This window comes from Neopsephotus bourkii, unplaced genomic scaffold (genome assembly GCF_033783945.1).
Source record: "Neopsephotus bourkii isolate Nb327-2 ecotype Australia unplaced genomic scaffold, CSIRO-AGI_Nbou_v1 NB_1760, whole genome shotgun sequence".
In the NCBI taxonomy this organism is placed as follows: domain Eukaryota; kingdom Metazoa; phylum Chordata; class Aves; order Psittaciformes; family Psittacidae; genus Neopsephotus; species Neopsephotus bourkii.
In genome coordinates this window covers 8,504,310-8,525,833 of record NW_026902234.1, presented here as the reverse complement: position 1 = coordinate 8,525,833, position 21,524 = coordinate 8,504,310, and the positions used below count along the sequence as shown (strand labels likewise).

The following is a 21,524-nucleotide window of genomic DNA, read 5'->3' as shown; positions in this document are numbered from 1 at the left end:
TTAGCTTCAAGTCAGATTTTTATCTAGTGTACAGAGTAACATATGAGTTATCTGAGACTACCTATAGGATTCTTGCAAACTTGAGGGAGTCCTTTGGTATGAATGGCATGAAAACAAAAACCTTCAAAAGTGTTATTTCAGCTAACTTGAAAAGCCCGGGATAGATTCCTACTCTCTGTGTACATTCTTGCTGACTTCTTATCCCTTCACCTACATTTCTACTGTTTGTAGGCTTATCAGGGCTTCAGTTACTGAAAAAAGAGATGCCTTCTATAGCTTCTGCAGCGCTTTCCAAAGCAGCTTCCACCTGTTCCATGCCCTGACAAAACGCTGCAGCTCACCGCTGTCATGTACCGTGAATGCTGCCCTTCCTCGGCAGCCGGGACGCAGAGGAAGAGAAGCGGGAGCGAGAGAAGGGTTTTTTGCCTTTATCAGTCCAGCCCCGCCGCCTCCAACCGGTAACACTCATTTAAAAGCATCTGCGGTCTCACAAGGGACACCTCGCACCCTGGCGAACCACCGCAGCAGAGCTACAGTGCCCTCACGCTGGACACCGGCTGGAGGTCACCCTCCGTCCCGGCGCTGCCAGGGGCCGCCCTCCAACACCGTCGCTCCGGAAAGGGCGCGGCGGCTGCTCCCTCCTCACCTTCCCCCTTGCTTGCTTCCTTCCTTATTTCCTTCCTTTCCCTCGCATGGAGGCGGCTGCCTCGCTTCTCCTAACCCGCGTCCCGCTTCTCCGACACCCACACGGGGGAATGGGGATGAGGGGGTAGTGCGAAGGCCGGCAGGAGGTTTTAAAGTGCTTTTCTCGTCCCGGCAGGTTTTATGTGCCCCTCCACCTCCGCTCGCCCTCAGTCCAGCCGCGAGCGGGCGGGAGCCGTTACCCACCCTTAACGGCCGTGGGCACGACACCGAGCACCGGCTGTGTACGGGGAAAGAAGGGGAGGGGAGGAAAGGAGGCAGTGGTGCCGGCGCGCGCATGCCTGTGGTTTCTCTCCCCCGCCCGCCCCGTGACGCGCGCTGACTGGGGCCGCCCGACGAGGAGATCAAAGCCGGAGCTGCGCGAGCCGGGCCAGGGCTTGGGGTCGGGCTGGGTACCGGGAGCACGGGCGCGCGCGCGTGCGTGCGTGAGGGGGAGCGGCGTGGGGGCGGCCCCTGTGCCCTGCCCCGCCCGCTCGTTAAAGTGCCTGGGCGCCGGGATAACCCTCGTCGGGAGCGGGGCGGCGTGCTAGCAGGGTGTTCTATCTGGTTCTCCTCCGCCAAAGTGCTTATTGTGGTGCCGGTGCCGGGCATGAGGGGCCGCGGGGCCCCGCGCCACAGTGACGGCGGCGGCGGCGAGCACATGGCATAGCCGAGGTCGGTGGCGAGCGCCGGGCCGGGGTAACGGCGGTCTGGTGGGGCGAGCGTTGCTCTCTGCATGTGGAAAGTGAGGAGAGCCAGGGAGCCCGGCGGCACCGGAGAGCACCCGTCGGCGCGGTCCTGAGTGCCCGGGCAGCGGCGGCGGCGCCAGCCCGCCATGGATTGCAGCCTCCTCCGGACCCTCGTGAGCCGATACGTGAGTATAAACGGCTGGGCCCGTCCCGGAGGGGCCCCAGAGCTGCCTCTGAGGAAGCCCTCGCCAGGGCTTCCAGTCAAAGTGCATCCCCGTGCTCTCGGCGCAAGGGCGAGCCCCGCAACTCATTGAAGCCGAGGGTAGCGGCGAGGCTGCGAACGACGGTGATTCGTGCGGGTCTCGGCGGAGTGGCCGCACCGCGCGGTGGCCCCGGGCTCGCAGGAAGGGCTCGGGTAGGATTTCGTTGGTCCAGGAGCCGCACGGCTACGAGGGCAGCCTCACGGTTCCTACTTGTGATTTCCACTGTAAAAGGAGGGTGTAACAGTTGTTAATGGGCTCCCTGCAGCCCTCTCCCTGGGTAGCTGGCTGCAGGGCTGGCCCTCGCTGAACCTGAACGGTTGACCTGTGTTCAAAGCACTGTCGCTTACAGTGTGCTGAGACACGCAGTTATCAAGGCAGATAAACCTTAAGGTTTCTTTCTTCTTCTGCCCTTTTTATCCCCTTCTTCTTCCTCTTTGTTACATTGTTTCAGTCAAACTGCGTTTTGTGAAGTTGTCCAGTTTAAATACACTTGATGAGTGCTCGGAGTAATCTCAAGGTTTTGGGGATTCAAGCACACTAAACTTAGTGTACTCTGCGGAAAGAGCCAGTTGATCCTGCTTGTTGGTCAGCATGTTTTCGCCCACCCATACCGTCTGAAGGAGCGAATCAGTAGTGCATTGGAGTGAATCCAAGTGTAGGTTGAGGTGTGTCAGTGAGTGTGAATCTGGTTTTATTGAGCCCCTAACAAATGTTCGGGATAATGGTTTTAGTAGATTGGTGGAATGGCACTAAGCACGGGCTTACACAATATGAGTATAATGGACTACCCGTACGAGGGAACTACATCCAAAAGCAGAAAATTGCGGGAGAAATTTAAACCAAAACCAACAAAACAGAGGGAGAGGTGACTGGGATTTACAACTGTAACTATAGCTTTTCCTCTCACGCAGGAAGTACTGTGAGGAAACTTCTGTGCTCTGATCAAACAAAAGTAAATACACTTTTATGCTTGTCAAGGACTGTATCAGTGTGATACAGGCTAAAGCTTTTCTTCAAGTATGAAAGAAGAAAAATATCAGAGGGAAAAACTAAAACTATGGATTTTTTCCAACCCCGTTTACATTATGTGGGATGTGGAGAGAATGGGGAAGATGTTTACTGAAAGCAGCTATGGATCTTTATAAAGTGGCCCTGAGGGAAGGAGAGGAATACTTGAAATACAATGAAGTATTATAAGAGAAGCCATAGTGTCTGGGGATATGCAAAGCCTAGGTGAGTTGTGCTGAGGTCTCTTTGGAAACAGGCAGATCAGTTTGGGTGTTGTGTTTGTTCAGTGCTGATCTGTAAGATTCAATTTAAGACTTTTTCTTTTGTGTGTGTGTGTGTGTGTGCATCTGAAGGATGCACAAATAGCTCATTCATTGTGCACAGAGCATACTGTGGTCCCTGAATCTCTTCTGCATAGCACTGTTGCAGAGCTCTTTCAAAGTAGGCTTGACGCATAAAAAATGAAAGAACGGGACTGAGATTAGCCACAGTAGTTCTTTTAAAAGATGATGTACATGAGAAGACAGTATGTTGAAAATAAGGAACTTGAACTTTTAACTTCAGGACTATCACCACCCTCCTGCACTGCTGATGAGAGTAATTCAGCAGTCTAAAAGCTAAATGAAACATTATCATATCCCATGTGAGGAAGTATTCCTGTTTCTAACATCAGACTACTTTACGCATGCCTAGCTGTTCTTTGTGTATTTTCACCTGTTGCTTCTTTTGCACTCCTGTCAATTTAATTTTGAATCCTCTCTTCCAAGGAAAGATCATTTTGTAAAAGCTACAGTTAAGTAAGTGTGTTTGTTCATTGTTTCAGTAAGGCCATTGATACCTGTGTATTTTGTGTTTTATTTTTGTGTGTGTGTTGGTGGTTGGTTGGTTGTTTTTGGTTTGTTTGTTTTAAATCTCCATGGTTCTGCTGTTTTTTTTTGTGCGGCTACAGCAGTGAAAATTAAAATGAATAGTTTGAATGTTGGGCCTGAAACTGGTTGTTGCACATGAGTAGTAGGTGCATATGTGAGCCATGTCACTCTAGTTGTTCACCCAAGCTTTATGCATACCAGCCATGCCTCACAGGTGTAGATGTGCTTGCCTCTTTCCAAGCTGCTTTGCAGAAAGGGAGACAAAGCAGAGCTACTTCTGCAGGAGAGTCGGAGAGAATAGGTACATCTTGTGCTTATTTCAAAGTAAGCTCAAGCTTGGGTTTAATTAAAATCTGCATAGAAACTATTAATTGATCGAGGTCCTAGAATTACAAATTTTTGTGCTGCAAGTTATGTTCTGGACTTGTTCAGCTGCAGGTCCTTACCAGAGCAGGTTGGTCTTGATTACCCTGAGAACCCTGGCTGATGCAGGGTGAAGATGTTGAGGTGACTGGTAGCTTTGCGGTATGATCTTGAAATAATGAACAGTTGATATGTGATGTACTAATGGAGACTTCAAATAGGATGTTTTCTAAGAATTCTTCATCATTTCTTTTCTCTCCCCATACTATATGTTGTAAGACATAAAGGCATAGGTTACGCACCAGGGTTCTTGTCCTGACTGTGAAGGTTCCTCCATTCCCTTTTCTAATACTGTTTTTGCAGTCACTGTCTTGAAGCAATGCAAAATAGTGCGTATCTCCAGTGCCCTATGGAAACATAATAATGAGTGGGTACTGTCAGTTAAAGTTGAAGCCAGTTTCCTGGTTAGCATTTTCATGTTTGTCTTGCTGTTTTAACTGCATTGAGTGTTGCCTTTCTATTTTTCAAGCATTCAGTGGCATGGGTTGAATAAGATACACGTTCAGCACGCTAGTCGTACTGTAGTTCGTATCTCTTCACCAAGAGATGCTGTAGCCTCTTAAAAGGACAGAGGCAGTGATGTCTTTCTGTTACTAAATTTCAGAATTGACATTTTGTTTCTCTGCCTCTTTATATCCATCCTGCAATATATATTTTTTTTCTTCAGCTGTTATTTCTTCTTAACATTAATGCAGCCATACAGTATTTATAGGACTGTTGGTGAAGAATTACTTTCTATACGAGTTGTTTGTTTCACTGCTGGGCAGCTGACATAAAGTTCAATGTAGTTTTCAAAGTATCCTGATCTTCAAGCTGGAATACAGCAACGTAACTTTTCTTGTGTCTGTGATTATTCTGTATACTTTGCTGTGTCAAACTCTGACCTATAGCAGAGGTATCTGTAAGTAACAAAATAGAAACAACTTTACATAGAGCATTTCTGCTGTGTGGAACTGCAGAATTTGAATAAGCTGTCTAAAATAAGATAAATTGACAACTGTTTTTTTTTTTTTTCCTGTTTTAATTTACACTTTCCAAATAGTGGAAATAATGTCTATGTAGGGGTAGTATGAAAATTGCCTTGGGGGGGGGTTATGCTGTTTGTCCCATACTCTATAAAAATATAACCTCTATTTCTGGATATTGCTTTTGCATTAGACACCATGCTTCTCTGTCTTCTCCTTGGATTGTTTGTGCATTCCCCAGAGGATGTGTGCTACCCCGGGAGGGCAGACTCACAGCCTGAGAATATGGAGTGAGTGTGTACTGTCCTGTAAGTGTCATGCAGAGCCTGCTGTATGCTCAGTAATGAGAGGAACTTTTTAGCTTAATATTAAGCAGTATGCTATTTAGGGGTTAAAACAAGCGTACAATGATAGTTAAAACATGATTAGCTTCTGTTTTATAGTTAGATTATTTGGGATACTGTGGATGTCATTGAGCAGTGTGTTCTGCCCATATAACTGCAGCTGCATTACTTTTCTCTGGTAACTTGCTTCTTGCTGATCTTGGGACTTCTGAAGTTCTTCCTCTATAATCAAGAGGTGGCTAATCTTAAAACAAGCCTCAATGGCATTTTATATTTCATGAAATGAACAGTTACTTTCCTCAATAAAACATGTGCATGTCTTTTCTATATTCACAATAGCTGTTAGTGGATGAATGTAGGTCTGGATATTTCTGAATATTGCAGATTTGAATATGCCTGGGCAATCTGGAAAAACATCCCTCTTTGGCATATGTTTGTTTGGACACATAATGGTTGCTAAACATCTTGCAGCCCATGGTGACAGTCTGTTCTGTGTTTTATAAGACACCTGGCCCTCATCAGTAAATGCTCCTGCCCAGGTTGATGGCTGATGGCTTTGGGTTGTAGAATAAATACTACTGGGTCAGAGGTCTGTATTACTGGACAGTTTTGCCTGTATAACATGGTATATTTAGGGGTCCTGCTGCTGTATCGCTTCTCTTTCAGGTTCTCCTGTTACTTTAGGATTATAAATCTGGATGTTAAGTATTTGTTGCCTGTGTAAATATCACTGAATGTGTGTAGCAGCAGATAAGATTTACTTCCAGAAGGAAGTGATTTATTACAGCTTTGGCCTCTGGGAAGCTGCTGGCCTATAGTTCTGTAGATGTTTCTAAAAAAAAAAAACCACACCGAAAAACAAACCACCTAAAAAATTCTCTTTATTTCTTTTTGGGAGGTTGGAATAAATAAGTTTGCAAATGGATGCTGTATTTTCCACTTCTACAGAAGTAGGGTAACTTTAATCACGGTTTGAGAAGGTGATTGAGTAACCTAAACAGGAAGTTATGTTAAGGGTTTTTAGCAAGCCTGTGGCTTTTGGTCATTGATTTAGACAATTTTGTTTGGTTTATTGACAGTATAATTCTAAAACTGTTTTCTAATTAGATTTCCTAAGTGTTTTACATGTGTATGAAGTCCTAGTAGACAAAATGAATATTGAGCTTTAGGGTTTTTTCCATTTAACTAGCTTTGGTACAGCAAAGGTTGATAACTGCTTTGACCTGAAAGTTGGTGAGATTGTAAACCTCAGTGCTCTGTAACTTTCTGTGTCTAAAAGGACAGTCTATTTATCAAGTGTTTCAGATGACCTACTGTTTTTAATCTGATTTCAGTTATTATACATGGGGGTACCCTTGCATTCCAGTTCTTTTGCTCATAGTTATTCAGCTTTCTCTGTATGCTCGCAGGCTGGTATCAAACTAGTGCTGCATAGATGTTTCTTAGTTAGGGTGCTTATTGACATAAACACTGTTTTCTTTGCACCTGTCTCCTACAGTGAATCAAAGAGGTTGCTTGTTTGTTTGTTTTCTTTTAATTCCAGAGATATAACTTGATGAGCTTTTTTAAATGTTACATAAATGTGTTCATATATGGACTTTTGGTCTGCAAACTCTACTGATCATACAAAAGATGTGCTCAGTAGGAGCTACCTGTGTATTCACAGGTCAGCAACTGATAACTTGCATTTGGTGTTTGTGTCTATCCCTGGCATGTAATGCATTTTTGTTATCTCTTGTGCAAGGCAATGTGTCACAATGTTTTGTTGAAACCTGAGATGCTTCCCGTCTCACATCTCTGCTTCAGTGTGGGTACCAGTTCTTCTTGGTGCGGAAGCTGTGACAGTGTGTCTAACAGCATGAGTAAGTTCTGAATTCCTGTTGTCCCAAGCACCATTGCTTTGTTATTTTCCCAGTTGCTTTTTTTTTTGGTGGGGGAAGGGAAGAGGCTGCATGAAGTGTTGCCCGCATGCTTCTTAGCTTTACTTACCTGAGAAGTTAATTCTGCTGAACATTGATTGTGGCTGACAGGATTTGGCACTTCAGCAAATTTGCCTCTTGTTTACTGGTAGTGACTCCTGTGTTCTGGTTTTGTAACAAACTGTTAGATGCTTCAGTATAATCTGAGGCTCAAAAAAACCCTGAACGCTCTTGATTCCCCTATCAGTTACTGCTGAGGGGCAGTAAATGTAGGCTTTTTTTTTTTTTTGTCTTGTCCTTCCCCTACCCAATTAATTGGCTAATTTACACAAGAAAATCACGATTTTCCTTTTCTTTTGAGAATAAACAAATGAAAATAGGATATTGCATATGCAAAACAGCTCACAGGAACCCAGAGTACATATTACAAGCTGGTTGCTATTGACTACAAAATATTGCTCATCTGCACTCATCAGATGATCTCTGATAGTAGAAAACACTGCTTTTGGAGCATCTAAATTGTAGAAGTATTTCAGTGACTTAAAATAGATCAAGAACTTTTAACCTTTCCATTTCTAGTATCAAAAATACTTGTCTCTTCTGAGATGAGAACTGGGTAGTTGCTTTTTTCTGTTGATAGCACATTTTTTCATTAAAAAATATAAAAATAGTTCTGCTTTTATGCCTTTTCTAAAGCACCACAGAGTATCAATATCGAAAGCAGGGAGTATTTTTAAAGCCATTTTTTGGAATGGAAGAGGGTGAGGTGAACTATAGCCCATTTATAGCTTAACATCTCTGGTCACTTTGCTGCTGTGCCATATGAGAGTAATTGAAACAAGCAGAAAGGTGGAATGAGATTTTCTAACAAGTTTGCTTTTTAAACCCAAACCACTTAGAAAGCAGTAACTGGGCTGACTAAATGCTCCACAAATACTGTAGCTGGCTACTGTTTGTGCTATCAAGATGGCGATAATGCTGGGTGGCATCAAAAGATGCATGGCCAGCAGGTCAAGAGAGGTGATTCTCCCCCTTTGCTCTTGTGAAACCCTGTCTGGAGTACTGCATCCAGCTTTGGGGTCCCCAACACAAGAGGGACATGGACTTGCTGCAGGGAGTCCAGAGTAGGCCACGAAATTGCTGTGAGGGCTGGAGCACCTCTTCTATGGAGACATTCTGGAAGATCTGGGCTTGTTCAGCCTGGAGAAGGCTCTGGGGAGACCTTAGAGCAGCATTCCAGTGCTTAAAGGGGCCTACAAGAAATATGGGGAGGGAGCAAATAGTGATAGGACAAGGGGGAATGGCTTTAATGTGAAAGAGAAAAGGTTTAGAATAGATACAAGGAGAAAGCTCTTTAGTGTGAGGGTGGTGAGGCACTGACACAGGTTGCACAGAGAAATTATGGCAGCCCCGTCCCTGACAGTGTTCAAGGCCAGGCTGGACAGGGTCTTTGAGCAATCTGGTCTAGTTGAAGGTGTCCCTTGGCAGGAGGTTGGAACTAGGTAATCTCTCAGGTCCCTTCCAACCCAAGCCTAGAACTAAATTCTAGGATTCTATGCAAATAAACTTGTATAATCTCCCTAGGTTTAAGTGTGACTAGAAAACAGTTGTCTTTTGAGGAGCTGTAACTTGACGGTAAGATACCCCCTCCATATCATATGCAGGTGTGGCACGAAGGGAAACCAAGAGGAAACTGTGCCACAGAAAATACTGAGCAGATGTTTTAGCACCTGTTATGCAACTGGACTCAACTTTACTGTTTGTGGGGTGTATGGGTATTTTTGTTTTTAACAAAATAGCCTGCCTCCCCTCATGTAAGTCTTTTAGTTAGATTATATTTTTCCAGAGTAATGCTTCTTATTTTTCTGTTTTACCATTATGCAGGGTAATGTATTTCTATTTATTCATTATCTATTTATATAATCTATATAAATATATTTCTGTTTATATAATTATGAAGGGATATTTCAGTTGAAGCTCATCCTGAGCTATGAAGCAGAATGACACTGGAATGCTATTATCTTCTCAGCTGTAATTGCCATGGCAACAATTGCAGGTAGACAAGGCTAACGAAGGATGATTCTTTCATATCATGTAGACACCAGTTGGGTGGGGTTTTTTGTTTGGGTCACCTGTCCTCCCCCCCCAAATGACTGAGAAGCCTGTGACACAAACATGCTCCAAGTTATTATGAAAAGTGTGTGTGGGGTTTTAGTATTTAACTTTGCTTTTAATTTTGATACTGAATTAAAAAAGCACTCTTTCTAGGAAGAAACTGGCAGCCTAGCCTGGGTTGTTCTGGGAGACTGGTGATGAGTCTGTGGCTGGGGAGTTTGTTTGCAGCATCACAGAAGAACACAGGCTGATAATGCACCTAAATCTTTGTGAATCTGGCTGTTAATTTCTCTGTGTATTCATCTTTCCTTAGGACAGGGATGTGAGTATTACCCAACTCTTACATAGAGAGAAGTAGTATGGGTAGATTAATGCTTTTAGGTAATAAAATTACTGTCACAAGAAGGAAACTAGGTGTGGACATAAGCCTATAATGACTGTCTTAAGGTTGTTTTTTATTTTTACTTAAGTGTCCTACACTGCTTCTCCTCCTGCTACCCCCAGTTACCCCTTTATTCCTGCATCTGCATACATGCATGCATCCATGTGTGGATGTGTACACATGTACTTACTTAAATTGGGATTTGGCAATGTCAGGAGTGATGTGAAGAATTACCAGGGATTCAGATGTGTACTAGTATTAAAAAAAACCAACCACCAACCACAACAAGCAAGCAAAACCAAAAAATAAACAGGCTTTATACCAGCTCTTCTGTCTGATTGCTGAAGCATGCTGTGAAATTGTATTCTGAGATGCTTGTTCTTGTTTGTGTTATGGTAGTTACTACAAGCATGAAAGCTTAACAGTGGAGATTTTGTCGAGACACTTTTCCGTTTATTCTGCTGCTGCCTGTAGACTAATTTCCCTTTTTGAAATAGGACACTGGTTAACTTGTTTCCTTCATTAATTGTTAAATTCATCTAGATATGGGGCAGAGTGTGGAGGGGGAACAGCTTTTTTTTTTTCTTTTTTTTTTCTTTTTTTCTGGTGGCACTGAGTAATCGGTTTGCTTCAGTTAAAAGCGGATTTCATCTAACCTATTTTACATAGAGGATTAAGGACAATTAGGCTCTTCCTCTACTTTGCCACTAAAAGAATGTTGTGAAATCCTCTGAAAAGCACATCTGATGTGCCAGTGCATGATTCATGTTAATAATTGAAGTAGTCGCATGCAGAAAAAGAAACGTTATGGGTGAAGTACTTGTTTTGAGAGAATTGTGTGGATGAAATGGGGAGAGGGAAAGAATCAAATTGTTTACCCAGCATTGTCTCTAATGCTTCTAATTTACATTGTGAAGTAGATGTGTAGATGAACTGAATTGCGTTGGCAACTTTCAGTCCATGCCTGGCATTTTATGTAGCCCTTCCCATCTTTTCAGAGTACTATTAATGAGTTGTTTGCACAAATGATTATAATGGAGTACAAACACCAGTATCCACTGTCTGTGCTTGTACAACTATTATATACCACTCAGGATGAATATGTGGCCTCTCTTGAGGTGAATTTGAATCATTAGTGGCATTTGATAGCTAATGTTAAACTGCTATAAACCTGAAGAAGGGTGATCCAGAAAAAGCTGAACTCTATTTATCTCACCATATTCATGAGGTGACTTTGTGTTGAATAAACTATAATTTCTTGGACTGACATAAACAGTGTTTCCTGAATGACTGGAATGTTTGGCTCCAGGGTCCCAGAGCTGACTTAAGGAAGAACTGTGGGCTTCTGTTAAAATACATCTAGTGTCTTTGCCCGTGACTTTGGCTTGATGTTATGTTTTTGTGTGACTTCTGTCTTCAGATGTTTTAATCCTGGTGGTACTTAGGCTGTCATTATGACTTCAGCTGTGTATGCAGGCCTGATGTAACAGAAATGGCATACAAATCACTGGATGCATTTTGGGTAGAGCATAACAAATGTGGAGGAAATAATGTTGGGAAAGTTTGCTGTCCTGCTTATTGTGTGAGATTATTTCCTTTTCCTGCCTGCCCTCCCCCACCCATACCTGCACCCCCTGAAAGCTCTTAAAAACCAGGTTGCCATTAATCTTACAATAAAATGTGCCTGTGTAGAAATAGACTCTTTCATTATGTGAAATATGATCTGTATAAGAGAAGATACTGCAAAAGTAGGCTCAAAACGGTTTGTTGACCAAGTCATAACTATATGCTGATGTTAACAGAAATATAATGCAGATAAGTTCAGGCAGGACATTTGTTTTGATCAAAAAGACTCCCTATACTATAAGCAGATTTTGATTAATTAATGTTAGTGCTTTTCTTAAATGCTCAGCAGTTTTTCTGTAAGTATGGAATGTACTGAAATGCTGTTCATTGGCGTTTTGTATATTTTATAGAATAGTTGCAACTCTTCTAGTAAATTATATGCAGTTTCCTTTTCTTTGATTCATCAGTGGAATTACATTCACAATAAGTGTGATCTTAAGAGTTATTTTAAGTCGAATTCTAGCCTCCTGATCACCAGTACGAAGTTTAGAAAGCTTAACTGACAAAAGCTTTCTGTTCACCCAGGCTAAAAAAAAAAAAAATAAATAAAAAATTGCTCAGGGAACATCAAGTATTGCAAACATTAAGTTAGCTTAAAATCCAGCAGACATATTTTTAAAATGCCTTGCACATCTAATTTTTAAGACTACTTCTTAATTTTATCCTTTTGTACCAGATTTTTCAATTTGTAACTACCTTAAACAAAAGCAGTTCTAGGGGTTCTAAACAAATACACTTTTGATGTTGACTTCAAGCTGTTTGCAAGAATGTATATCCTCTGTCCAGCAAATATATAGCCACTTAAATACATAGCTAGTCTTTAATGTAATAGCGGGTAGGATAGGGGCAGGTGGGTGACAGCTGAGATGAAATTTTGTTCAGTGACAGTTACTGTGCACAATTACAAAATTCTTTCATCTTCTAAGATTAAAAAAACCCAACAAAACCAAACCAGAACTAACCTGCTCAGGGTTCTGTGAATGTTGTAGTATTGTTTATCTCTTAAACAATTGTTAACTGAGTGCTTACTATTTACAGCCATCAGGTGACCAGATGGCCTAATTTGTAGGCAGTACTGGTGTATTGGCACTGGGAGTGGAGAAATTAAGGGAAAATGCAAAAAAACCCTCTGTCCTCAGCCCTGAACTGCATGGTCACTTTAAGATGATTCATGAATATGTTGGCTTTCTAATGTTGTAAGTTTATCTAACATGAGGAGGTTAAGCTTCCCTGCTTAATGGCAGTAATGGCATAAGAAACAATAGGAGAGCTTCATGTGCTTTTGGGAAGTGGTGTACAGTGAACACAGACAGGTTGATGGCAGTGTTCAAGGCCAGGTTGGACAAGGCCTTGGGTGATATGGTTTAGAGCGAGGTGTCCCTGCCCATGGCAGGGGGGTTGGAACTAGATGATCTTAAGGTCCTTTCCAACCCTAACTATTCTATGATTCTATGATCTGGATTGTGGTTCTACATTTCCTGTCTCTTTTAGCCCAGGAGGTCTCAAATTTCAAGGACTTTTTTTTTTTTCTTTTTTCTTGAGTGTTCTTAAGCCCCTGACTTCCTTCCTGAGAAGGGAAAGGTTACTGTGTGCATTTTTACTTTGTTAATGGCATCTGCTGTAACTTGTTCAAGGAGCTCTTAGGTCAGCATATATATATATATATATAAATTTTAAAAAACATATTAAAAAAATGATTCGAGGCTAGATTTCCGCTGGACACGTGGAATTAAAATATCAGTATTCCTTTGATATTTCCTTGCACATAACAAATATAAGGTATTCTAAACTGAAAATAATAATGCATTTACAAATGCATTTGCTTTTTTGCATGGTAAAAGTGATAACAGAAGCCAAAGTTTGGTTGAGTCATGGTTGTAATTGAGATAACTGAACAAACTTTCAAACTTTGAAGACTCCTAAGACTGTAGGTTTGTCTTTTCTTCTTTCTTTCTCCCTCTGCCTCCAGTCAGACCACTTAATGCTGCTGATAATGACTTATTTGCTGCAGAATAGCAGCTGCTTGGTTATGTGGCTTTTAGCTGATCTTTGAAGAGTATTATGATGAGGAGAAAAAGTGCCACTGCACTTTTTGCTGTGAAATACATAGCTGTATCTTGGAGGTGTACAGGGGAAAAGCAGAAGCATGATCTGTGCAATGCCCAGAAAAAAGCACAGGGAGCTTCCTGCCTGGTGCTGGCTGGTTAGATCAGCACAGGAGTGGAAAAGCATGTTTGTCGTGCTGCTGGTGGCTGCAGGCAGCCACATCTTGGGACTTCTTCCTTAAACTGATTAAAGGCTTGATCTGAACTCCGCTTAAGTTTATTGTAGTATGTAGAAAAGACCAAAGTAGTAATGTTAAGCAGGCTGATGCAGTAGCATATAGCTCTTGTAATCTTGTAAGAGCTTGTCAGAAGAAACTGGCAGCAGAGACAAGCTTACTCTTTCTTTTCTCTTCTGGATGGTCTTTTGGCTTCTTGATAGGGACATCTGTTTTAGCTTGAGTGACAGACCATTGGGCAATGAGTGTGTGTGAATGCATTCCTAAAAAGGTAACCGTTGCTCTGGGTTTAAAGCTGAAATATGGATGAAGTTGTAGCAACTTTCACTGTGAGGGAGAATGCTGCCAAATGCCAGGGTTCTAGATAGTGCTTCTAACTGGGATGTAGGTGACATCCCAGAGTGACTGATGAGTCAGGGCTGATTTGACAAGTTGCTGAAATCCATGGAACACTGGCTTGTTTTGTGGGTAGCATCTGACATCAGAAAAGGAGTAACTGGGAAAGGGGTGGGAGTTCATATAAATGTTAAGAAGCTTTGTGAGTTATAGAATGGGGAGAGGGATTTGGGGGGCTACAAACTGGAGAGAATCTTACTTAAAAATAAACAAACCAGCCACTGATCTCCAGTCTTTCTTCCCTAAACTGTCCTTGTCATGTGCGCTTCAGCAGCACTCATGTCATGTGGCTCAACCTTCCTGAAGTCCTAAGTGCAGTCAAAGCATAATGACTTGGGGGAGAAAATCAGCCATTATACACTTAGCATTTCCTCCCATGTGTATATTAGAACATCTTTTATTGAAGCAAAAATGCTAGCCAGAACAGGAATCCTTTAAGATTGTGAAAGCCTATGCTACTTTTAACCCTTTCATGGACAACCCCCCATGGCAAGGGGGTTGGAACTTGATGATCTTAAGGTCCTTTCCAACCCTAACTATTCTATGATTCTATAACTGTGGGAGACTGGTAAAGGAAGGTTTCTTTGGTTTACTGTGAAGGTCAGTGTCAAATGAATAAAAATCAAGGGTTTCTGTGCATGAAGACAAGGTGTACATGATCTATTTCACTAAGGATTATTTGGAATGAATTAATTATGAAAAGAATTGTTTAAACTTGGTATTTCTAAGATGGGCAACAAAAACATTCGTTTAATGTAAGACTAGTCAAAAAATGCTTCATGCTTTTTAACTCTTTCCATAAAAAGTGACAAGATGATCTGGAGAGAGGTCTTCTAATTGTCAGTATTCTGATTCTAAAATAACAACTTGAAATTGCTAAATGTTTAAAGGAGAAAATACTCTCTTGGCTTTTTTGCAGACATCTTGATTTTCAGCTGTGAACAGATGGTTATAAGACATTCTAGTTTAAAACAAGTTCTGTGGATAAAGCTGCATAACTTCTTAAAGTGATGACCTGCAGACTCCACAGGTTGTTATTCTGAGCAGTAATTATACCACTTGGTGGGTTCGTTAGTTCATACTTTAAGATTGCCATAATAGAGGTTCACAACAACTTCCCTGTATCCATCTGCTGAGTAAAAACTATTGTTGGCATACTTGAGGCTTTAATAGCTGTAGATCTGACCAGGTTAAAGTATTTCTCCTGATTCCTGTTGTTCCAGTTACAGGTTGACTGCAGCAATTTTTTTTTATCCAGTTATTGTTAGTGCTTCCTACTGGCTTTAATAGTACATGTGGCTGTTCTGTAAGTGTTTTCCATGAAAAATGGATTTATCTCAAACTACTAAGTGATTTGTTAAACTGTTTCCTGTTCCTTATTTCAGATATTCATAGTATCTATGGAAGCCTTAACTTTTATGAGAGGGTGGTAGTGAGTAGCTAGGTGGGGATGGAGCTGTGGATGTGGAGCTTTTCTGGAGCCTGAAGAGGTTACACACTTATAGCTTAATTTGGAAGCTACTGATGCATGAGTGTGACCTGAGAGGCTGGAAAGAAAAGCTACTAAGCTTTAAATAGTAACAAATAGTGGGAAAACACTTGTGCCCTTGAGACTTAAGCTGTCTGGTCTCAGCTTTCATGACAAGATAGTTGTGTCACCGCGGACTACTGACTGTGGGGGCATGTGCTCTGAGAAGTAATTCTGGAGATGCATTTAGGTGTTGAAACTACATGTGTGTTTGGTTTGGGGAGTGTGGGAATGGTAGAAAGAAGTTAGAAAATACCATCAACTCTAGATGTCTGTATAAGCAGACTTACTTATGCCATTAAAAAAAAATAACACTTTGATAACGAGAATTTGCTGTAAGCTGTTCTTGAAAGTCTTTTTACTGGGTTAAGAGCTGATGAATTCTGGAGGAGTTCTCAGGCCTTGAGTAAAAGGTGCGTTTGGAGGTAAATCCCCCTAGATAACAGTGTACCTGACTTACGATTTCTTTAAATAATTTCAGCATGTTAACACAGTGGCTTTCAGTCTCTGTTTTAAAATACTAAAGAGAGAAGGAAGGTGAAAGAATATTCCATAGAGTCCTTGCCTGAAAGAGAAGCTTTGAGCACTTGATATCATGTGCTTGAAGTCATGTGTGGTAATGTGTCTTGTGGTTTCTGAGCTTGTGGCTGAGGGAGAACAAACTGTAAATACTTATCTGTTCTCCAGTTATGTGGTCTGTTGAAGCTTGCTGGAACTTTTATTTAGAACTTGACCACTAAGTTGGCAAATTAGGCCAGCTTTCCTGCTTCTGATTGGAGTTTGCCCTTTCAAAAGAAAAAAAAAAGGGCAAAGTGAATCGATCAGCTTAAGTGGTTTAAATTATGGGATGAACTCTTAAAATGCACAGTTTGAAAGAGGGTTTTGAAGATTTGAAAGACTACTCAAGGAGGAAAATCTTTCTTCATGTCTTTGAAGAAGACTTCTGAAGGACTCCTTCCACACTGGCATCAGCCTTTTATCCATTTACATGAGCTGTTGCTCTTTGCTAAAAATGTTTGTTTTCATTAGCAAATGTATTAAAACATATGTTCTCACCTTGCAGTTTATGGGTGAGCAGATTGTTTGCACCAGCCTTTAAAACACTGGATACAGTCCTGAAAAGGCTTTAATTCTTAGCCTGGGCTCCATCTATAATCAGTGCCAGAAAGTATACAACCCTTGCTCTGGATGGTATCTAACCATCTGGATTGCTTTCTAAAGTACTGCTTGTCCAGCTTTGCTTCCTCTGCAGGTGATTCAAGATGCTCTGTTCTTCTGTGTACTATCTCAGAATAATGTACTGGGTTTTAAGCCTAGATACAAATTGTTCCAGCACCTCAGTTTCCCCTTAGTGCTGCCTCAGCTAACCTTACTGTGGTTCCTATCTCTTCTGAAAAGCTGTCGTTACAGGCCTTTTTCTGCTCAGGTCTCCCTGTTCCTTGTTCCACAGTTATCCTCCTTGAGCCTGTGCTTGTAAACCAGTAGGGTTTCTCTGCAGTTCTTTGCCTTAGCTTGTCTATCTTCTTACATGCATGCCTTTTGAAAAGTTACAGAAATTGTATCATGAACTCCAGATGAGTTTTCCTGGCCAGAGAAATTCCTTCCCTTCTTCCTTCCCATAGTCTGATATGGGTCATCTGATCCCCAGCTGACCAAATCAGCTGTTGCTGTGTGATGGACCTTTACAGAAGGGATAAATTAACTCACTTCCTTTGAAGATCCAACTTTGGTATCTGGAAAACTACAGCCAACAAAATGTGCTTTTGTTATCTCCCTCAAACTGAGGGTTATCTCTCTCAATTGTATGGTTGAAAGGATTGTGCCATACAAGGTTACTAAATATGGTTTTGTATGACTCTAGTACTACAAACACAATGATGGCCATCTCTAGTAGTGATGAGAGGTCCTTCTCTTGGTGAACATCAATGCCAAAGCTTTATTTTAGTGCTTTCTCAAGTGAGTAGTACAGAAAACAATGCAGCTGTCTTGGCAGGCTGTGCTAGGCAGTAGTGCAGTTTCTAATTATTAAGTATCTGTCTGCATTTGAAAGCGGCAGTTCAGACTGGCAGCAAAAGAGGATTGAAAGCTGATAGTGAGCAGGGTAGCGATTAGCTTACGGTAGCTCAGGACTACTCCATTCTTCACAGTGGGGAAATGGTAGTGTGTTCGCTCTCTGCTCTCGGAGAAACACTGCAGTATGGTCAGTGTTGCAGCCTGGTTGCTTGTTTTAGGAAGGAGGTTAGAAAATAAAGGCATCTTTTGAAATAGGTGCCTTGCTGTCCTGAGACTGAAGGCCTTGAAACTTTGGGCTGGCCCACCAGCTAGAAAGCAAGTTTCATACCTGGGAGAATCACCTGAGAATGTTCCCAGCCAGCATTATTTTACTCTTGTCCAGGTCTGTTGTGGAAGACTTTTATCTAAATAATGATCTGATGCCCAGGCTGGGAAGTTTCTGTGAGGGCAGTGGTTGCTACTGCTTCACTTCAAACAAAACTTAACTGGAAGCTTATCACACATATGATTTGCAGGAGGTTGTGATACCTAATATTATTGTCTTTTAGTGGCTTTGTTGAGAGAGCCAAGTGGCTGTGGGAAGCATGTTCCTGAAGCATCTTACTGGAGACTCGCTGGGGAAAATCATTGCGAGTTCTGAGTCCAGACAGAAACCACCAATTGTGGTGGTTATTGCTGCAGTGCAAGCTGTAGCTCTGTTGACTGGGATAGGCAGTTGTACTTTTAAATCTGAAGATTGCAATGTGATTGATAAATCTCATTGTTGTGCTCTGTGTGTGTTGCTTTTAGATATGGTTATGTGATGACTACTATATGACTACTGCCAGGACAGTTTTTACAGGGTAAAAACTCAGTGAAATACTGGATTTAACATAAGGTCAGAACTTTCATTTACTGACAGGGGATGGGATGCTGAAGATAGCGTGTTACTTTAAGGCCCTTGCATTCTGTGTCATCTTAGAGGTTGTCTTGTGAATGTTACACTTCTAGTTAAATTTGTTAGGTTTGCTGATCTGGAGGTAGAAATGTTGCTGGCAGAGGGCACAGGTACACTTCTTATTGCATACATAAACTTGGTAAACATTTGTGATCTTTCTATGTTTGTGACATACACTGATGGGAAGCTATATGGAGATAGAAGATGATTGTCTTTTTGCTTCACTAAAGACGCTTTCACTTAATTTTTTTCAGATAGTGGCAAATGTCAATTTCATGGAAAACTCCTTGACACATGTTGACCTTGAAGCAAAGGGTTAAGCTCTCTTGTGCAGCTGCTTTTTGTTCTGGAAAGAATCAGCAGTGAAAGTCAGGCTGTCAGCTTTATTTGTGTTTCCCAGCTATTGTCTGCTTGCCAGCATCTTTTAAATGTTTTAAATGTAGCTTTTGTATTTTGCTAATGCATAACGTTTGTATGCAGTGTTTTCTTGTAATGATGCCAGAACAGCCATATAGTAAATATTTAATAAGAGTGGTAAAGATTTCTTGTTCTCAATGGTCTGAAGTCCTGATGTAAAGGAAATGATATTGCCATTTTAAATTATTTATGAAGTACTGCACATAAAGACATTGGTTTTGTTTGGTTTATGATACATAGGAGTAATGGTCTCGGTTTAGTTAAGACATAAATGGTGGAGGTGGTTTTTAAGCATGATAAAAATCCAAGTAATCCTATCTCTATGGAATATAGGTCTTCATCCAAGATGGTAACTGTAGTGCAAGTTGGAGGTTGTAAATTCTCCTGTTGCTCCATACTTTAGCTGACTCAATTTTAGGAGAGCTTGCCTTGTCGGGAAAGCAGGAATTGTTTGCTTGAAAGTCTTAACAATGGAACTGTCATGCTTTCAAAGTTTATTTCTAAACTTTGTGGCTAGCAGCTCTCATGGGAACATGAGGCTAGCAGCTCTCATGGGAACATGAATTTTCCTTATCTTTTACTAGTCTTTAAAGATGACAATGTTTATAGCTTCAGTGGAAGGGGAAAGCTTGTGAAGCAAGTGTGGCTGATGCTTTGAACATGTAACTGAATGTGTGAAAAGTACTTTTTCCTCTCAAATGCAGAAGTATTCATTGTTTGAGACTAGGGAAGAAGTGAACAGAAATAGTGAGGGGTAAAAGGTGAGGGAGATCAAAGCTGTTACAGAAGGAAAAAACCCAAAACCAACCCAAACTAGTGTGGGTACCCCTCTGTCCTGAGACATAAAGCTTGAAGCACAAGTCCTTGGATGCTTAATCAGTTGAGACACCTTATACCTGGTCCCTCTCCCTTTCCTCACTATTAATTACTGTTCCATTTTTGTTGCTTGGAATGAAGAGTGATAAAGCTGAGGAGAAATGTGAAGACTTCAGAAGAAGAAGGTAGGAGCTTGCTGCTCACAACAAGGGCCAGCCCTTTGAGGAGGTAGCTCTCAGCAGACAACTATCATTTGCATAGTGGGGTGTGGTGTCCCTCCAGGGACTATACCTCTCTTTAAGGATGATAAATTTCTGTTTCAAAACTTCAGTCTGTGCTAGTGATGGGAGACACATACTGAGATAGCCTTTATCCAGCTCACTAAAAAAGAGAAAGAGCAAGCTTGCCTGGCAAACAAATAAAGGCTGTTTCTGAGAGGAATAATCCTTTTTTAAGTAAAAAGCTCAAGCATTCTTTCTTTCATGCCTCAACTCTGCAATTTACTTTCAGTGTTGGGATTTGCTTTATATACTAGTATTAATTTTGTCTCTTACTTATTTTCCTAACAAGTATATAAGATGCTCTTTTATAAGTTTGAGTGTAACTGGAGTGGGAGTACATTATTATCTTGAAAAATACATGAATGTGTCAAAAAAACTTTTAACATAAATGATCCAAATTCACTTTTTTGCACATGGATTAAGATGGATGCAAAGTACATCCATGAAAGTTCCATAAAAATGAAATTCCTACTTTGTATTGCATCTAAGTGGGATTGCAGTACTGTCTTTATTTTCCTTTAAAATAATGCGATTCTCAAGCCATTACAGTGTGTGTATATCTGGCTGTCTGTTTTCCACTTCTGTAAAAGTGAGCTTTCAAAACAGTAGTTTAAGGCACAGGCATTATATTGCTCTTCAAGTAATACCATGTCTAAAAACGCTGATAGTTACTGTTTTATGAGCCTGTTATGTTTCTGTTTTGGGTAAGACAGTTAAAGTCCTTGCCATCAAGATTTGTGATTTGTTTTGTGGGTTTGTTTTGTTTGGGTTTTTTATGCATTTTACACTATAGCCTGGCCTTAATAAATACACATTAATATTATGAAATGTGTTACAACAAAATTAAAAAGACTTTAATGTTTTCTTTTTCTAAAAAAGTTGGTCATCAGTTTTGGCTTAAATCTACAATGGTTTGCTTCAGAATGTGGTAGTGGGGTGTATTTAAGTAGTGGACATTATTAGATGCAAGAAATATTATGAAATCAAGCTCGCCTTTTTCATGGTTCTAATCCTTCAACAGAAGCAGCACAAAAGCAACTTTTGTCAGTCTGCAATCCGCCAACTCCTTGCATCTCTTGGTGGACTGAAATAGAGCCTGCTAGTTAAATTTCTAAGTTGTGCATGCTGTATCCTTAATGAGACCCACAAAGCAGATGTGCATATGCTAATATTGCTATACTTGGAAAAAGTTACAGAACTTAATATTTTCTGTTCCGAAGCATCCCATGAAATAAACTTGACAATTTGTTTTATGCTGTCTCTTTGTGGGCAAATAAAGATATAACCATGTACTGTGGGTGTATGTATATCAATACACACCTATATGTATAAAAACTTATTTTTGTGAAAACAAATTGCATGCTTTAGATACAACGATATAGACGTTCAGAGGAGCAAAAGAGATGCATCAACATTCCGTGTCGCAGTATTCCTCCTCTGAGTAGCCCTTCTTATCTTCTATATTTGAATGCTACACAAGTTCTTGTGCTTCTGAAGTAATTCCTTCTGACAAATAAAATTAAGTGTTTGGTTTGGTTTTGTGTGGGTTTTTTTAGTACTGTCTCCCATGT

The 21,524-nt window shown here is 41.1% G+C and overlaps 1 protein-coding gene and 1 long non-coding RNA gene across 14 annotated transcripts in view; both read left to right on the top strand.

Annotated features, from left to right (window-relative positions):
* The first annotated feature begins 1,268 nt into the window (after window positions 1-1,268).
* Window positions 1,269-21,524, top strand: part of ATP11A (ATPase phospholipid transporting 11A) — a 117,832-nt gene continuing 97,576 nt past the window's right edge. For 8 of the 13 annotated variants that reach the window (XR_009729152.1, XR_009729151.1, XR_009729153.1 and 5 more), the window contains exon 1: window positions 1,269-1,555. Coding sequence is in view for 9 of the 13 variants with exons in the window: in XM_061377780.1 (XP_061233764.1) it covers window positions 1,517-1,555 (39 nt within the window). In the remaining 4 variants the exon portion in view is untranslated. The remainder of the gene's footprint in view (window positions 1,556-21,524) is intronic. The other 5 variants (XR_009729154.1, XM_061377777.1, XM_061377776.1 and 2 more) reach the window with 1 other exon arrangement.
* LOC133225424 (uncharacterized) lies at window positions 1,698-21,240 on the top strand. Its single transcript, XR_009729155.1, has 3 exons — window positions 1,698-1,785; window positions 19,814-19,857; window positions 20,975-21,240. It is a non-coding gene; the product is annotated as an uncharacterized LOC133225424 (long non-coding RNA).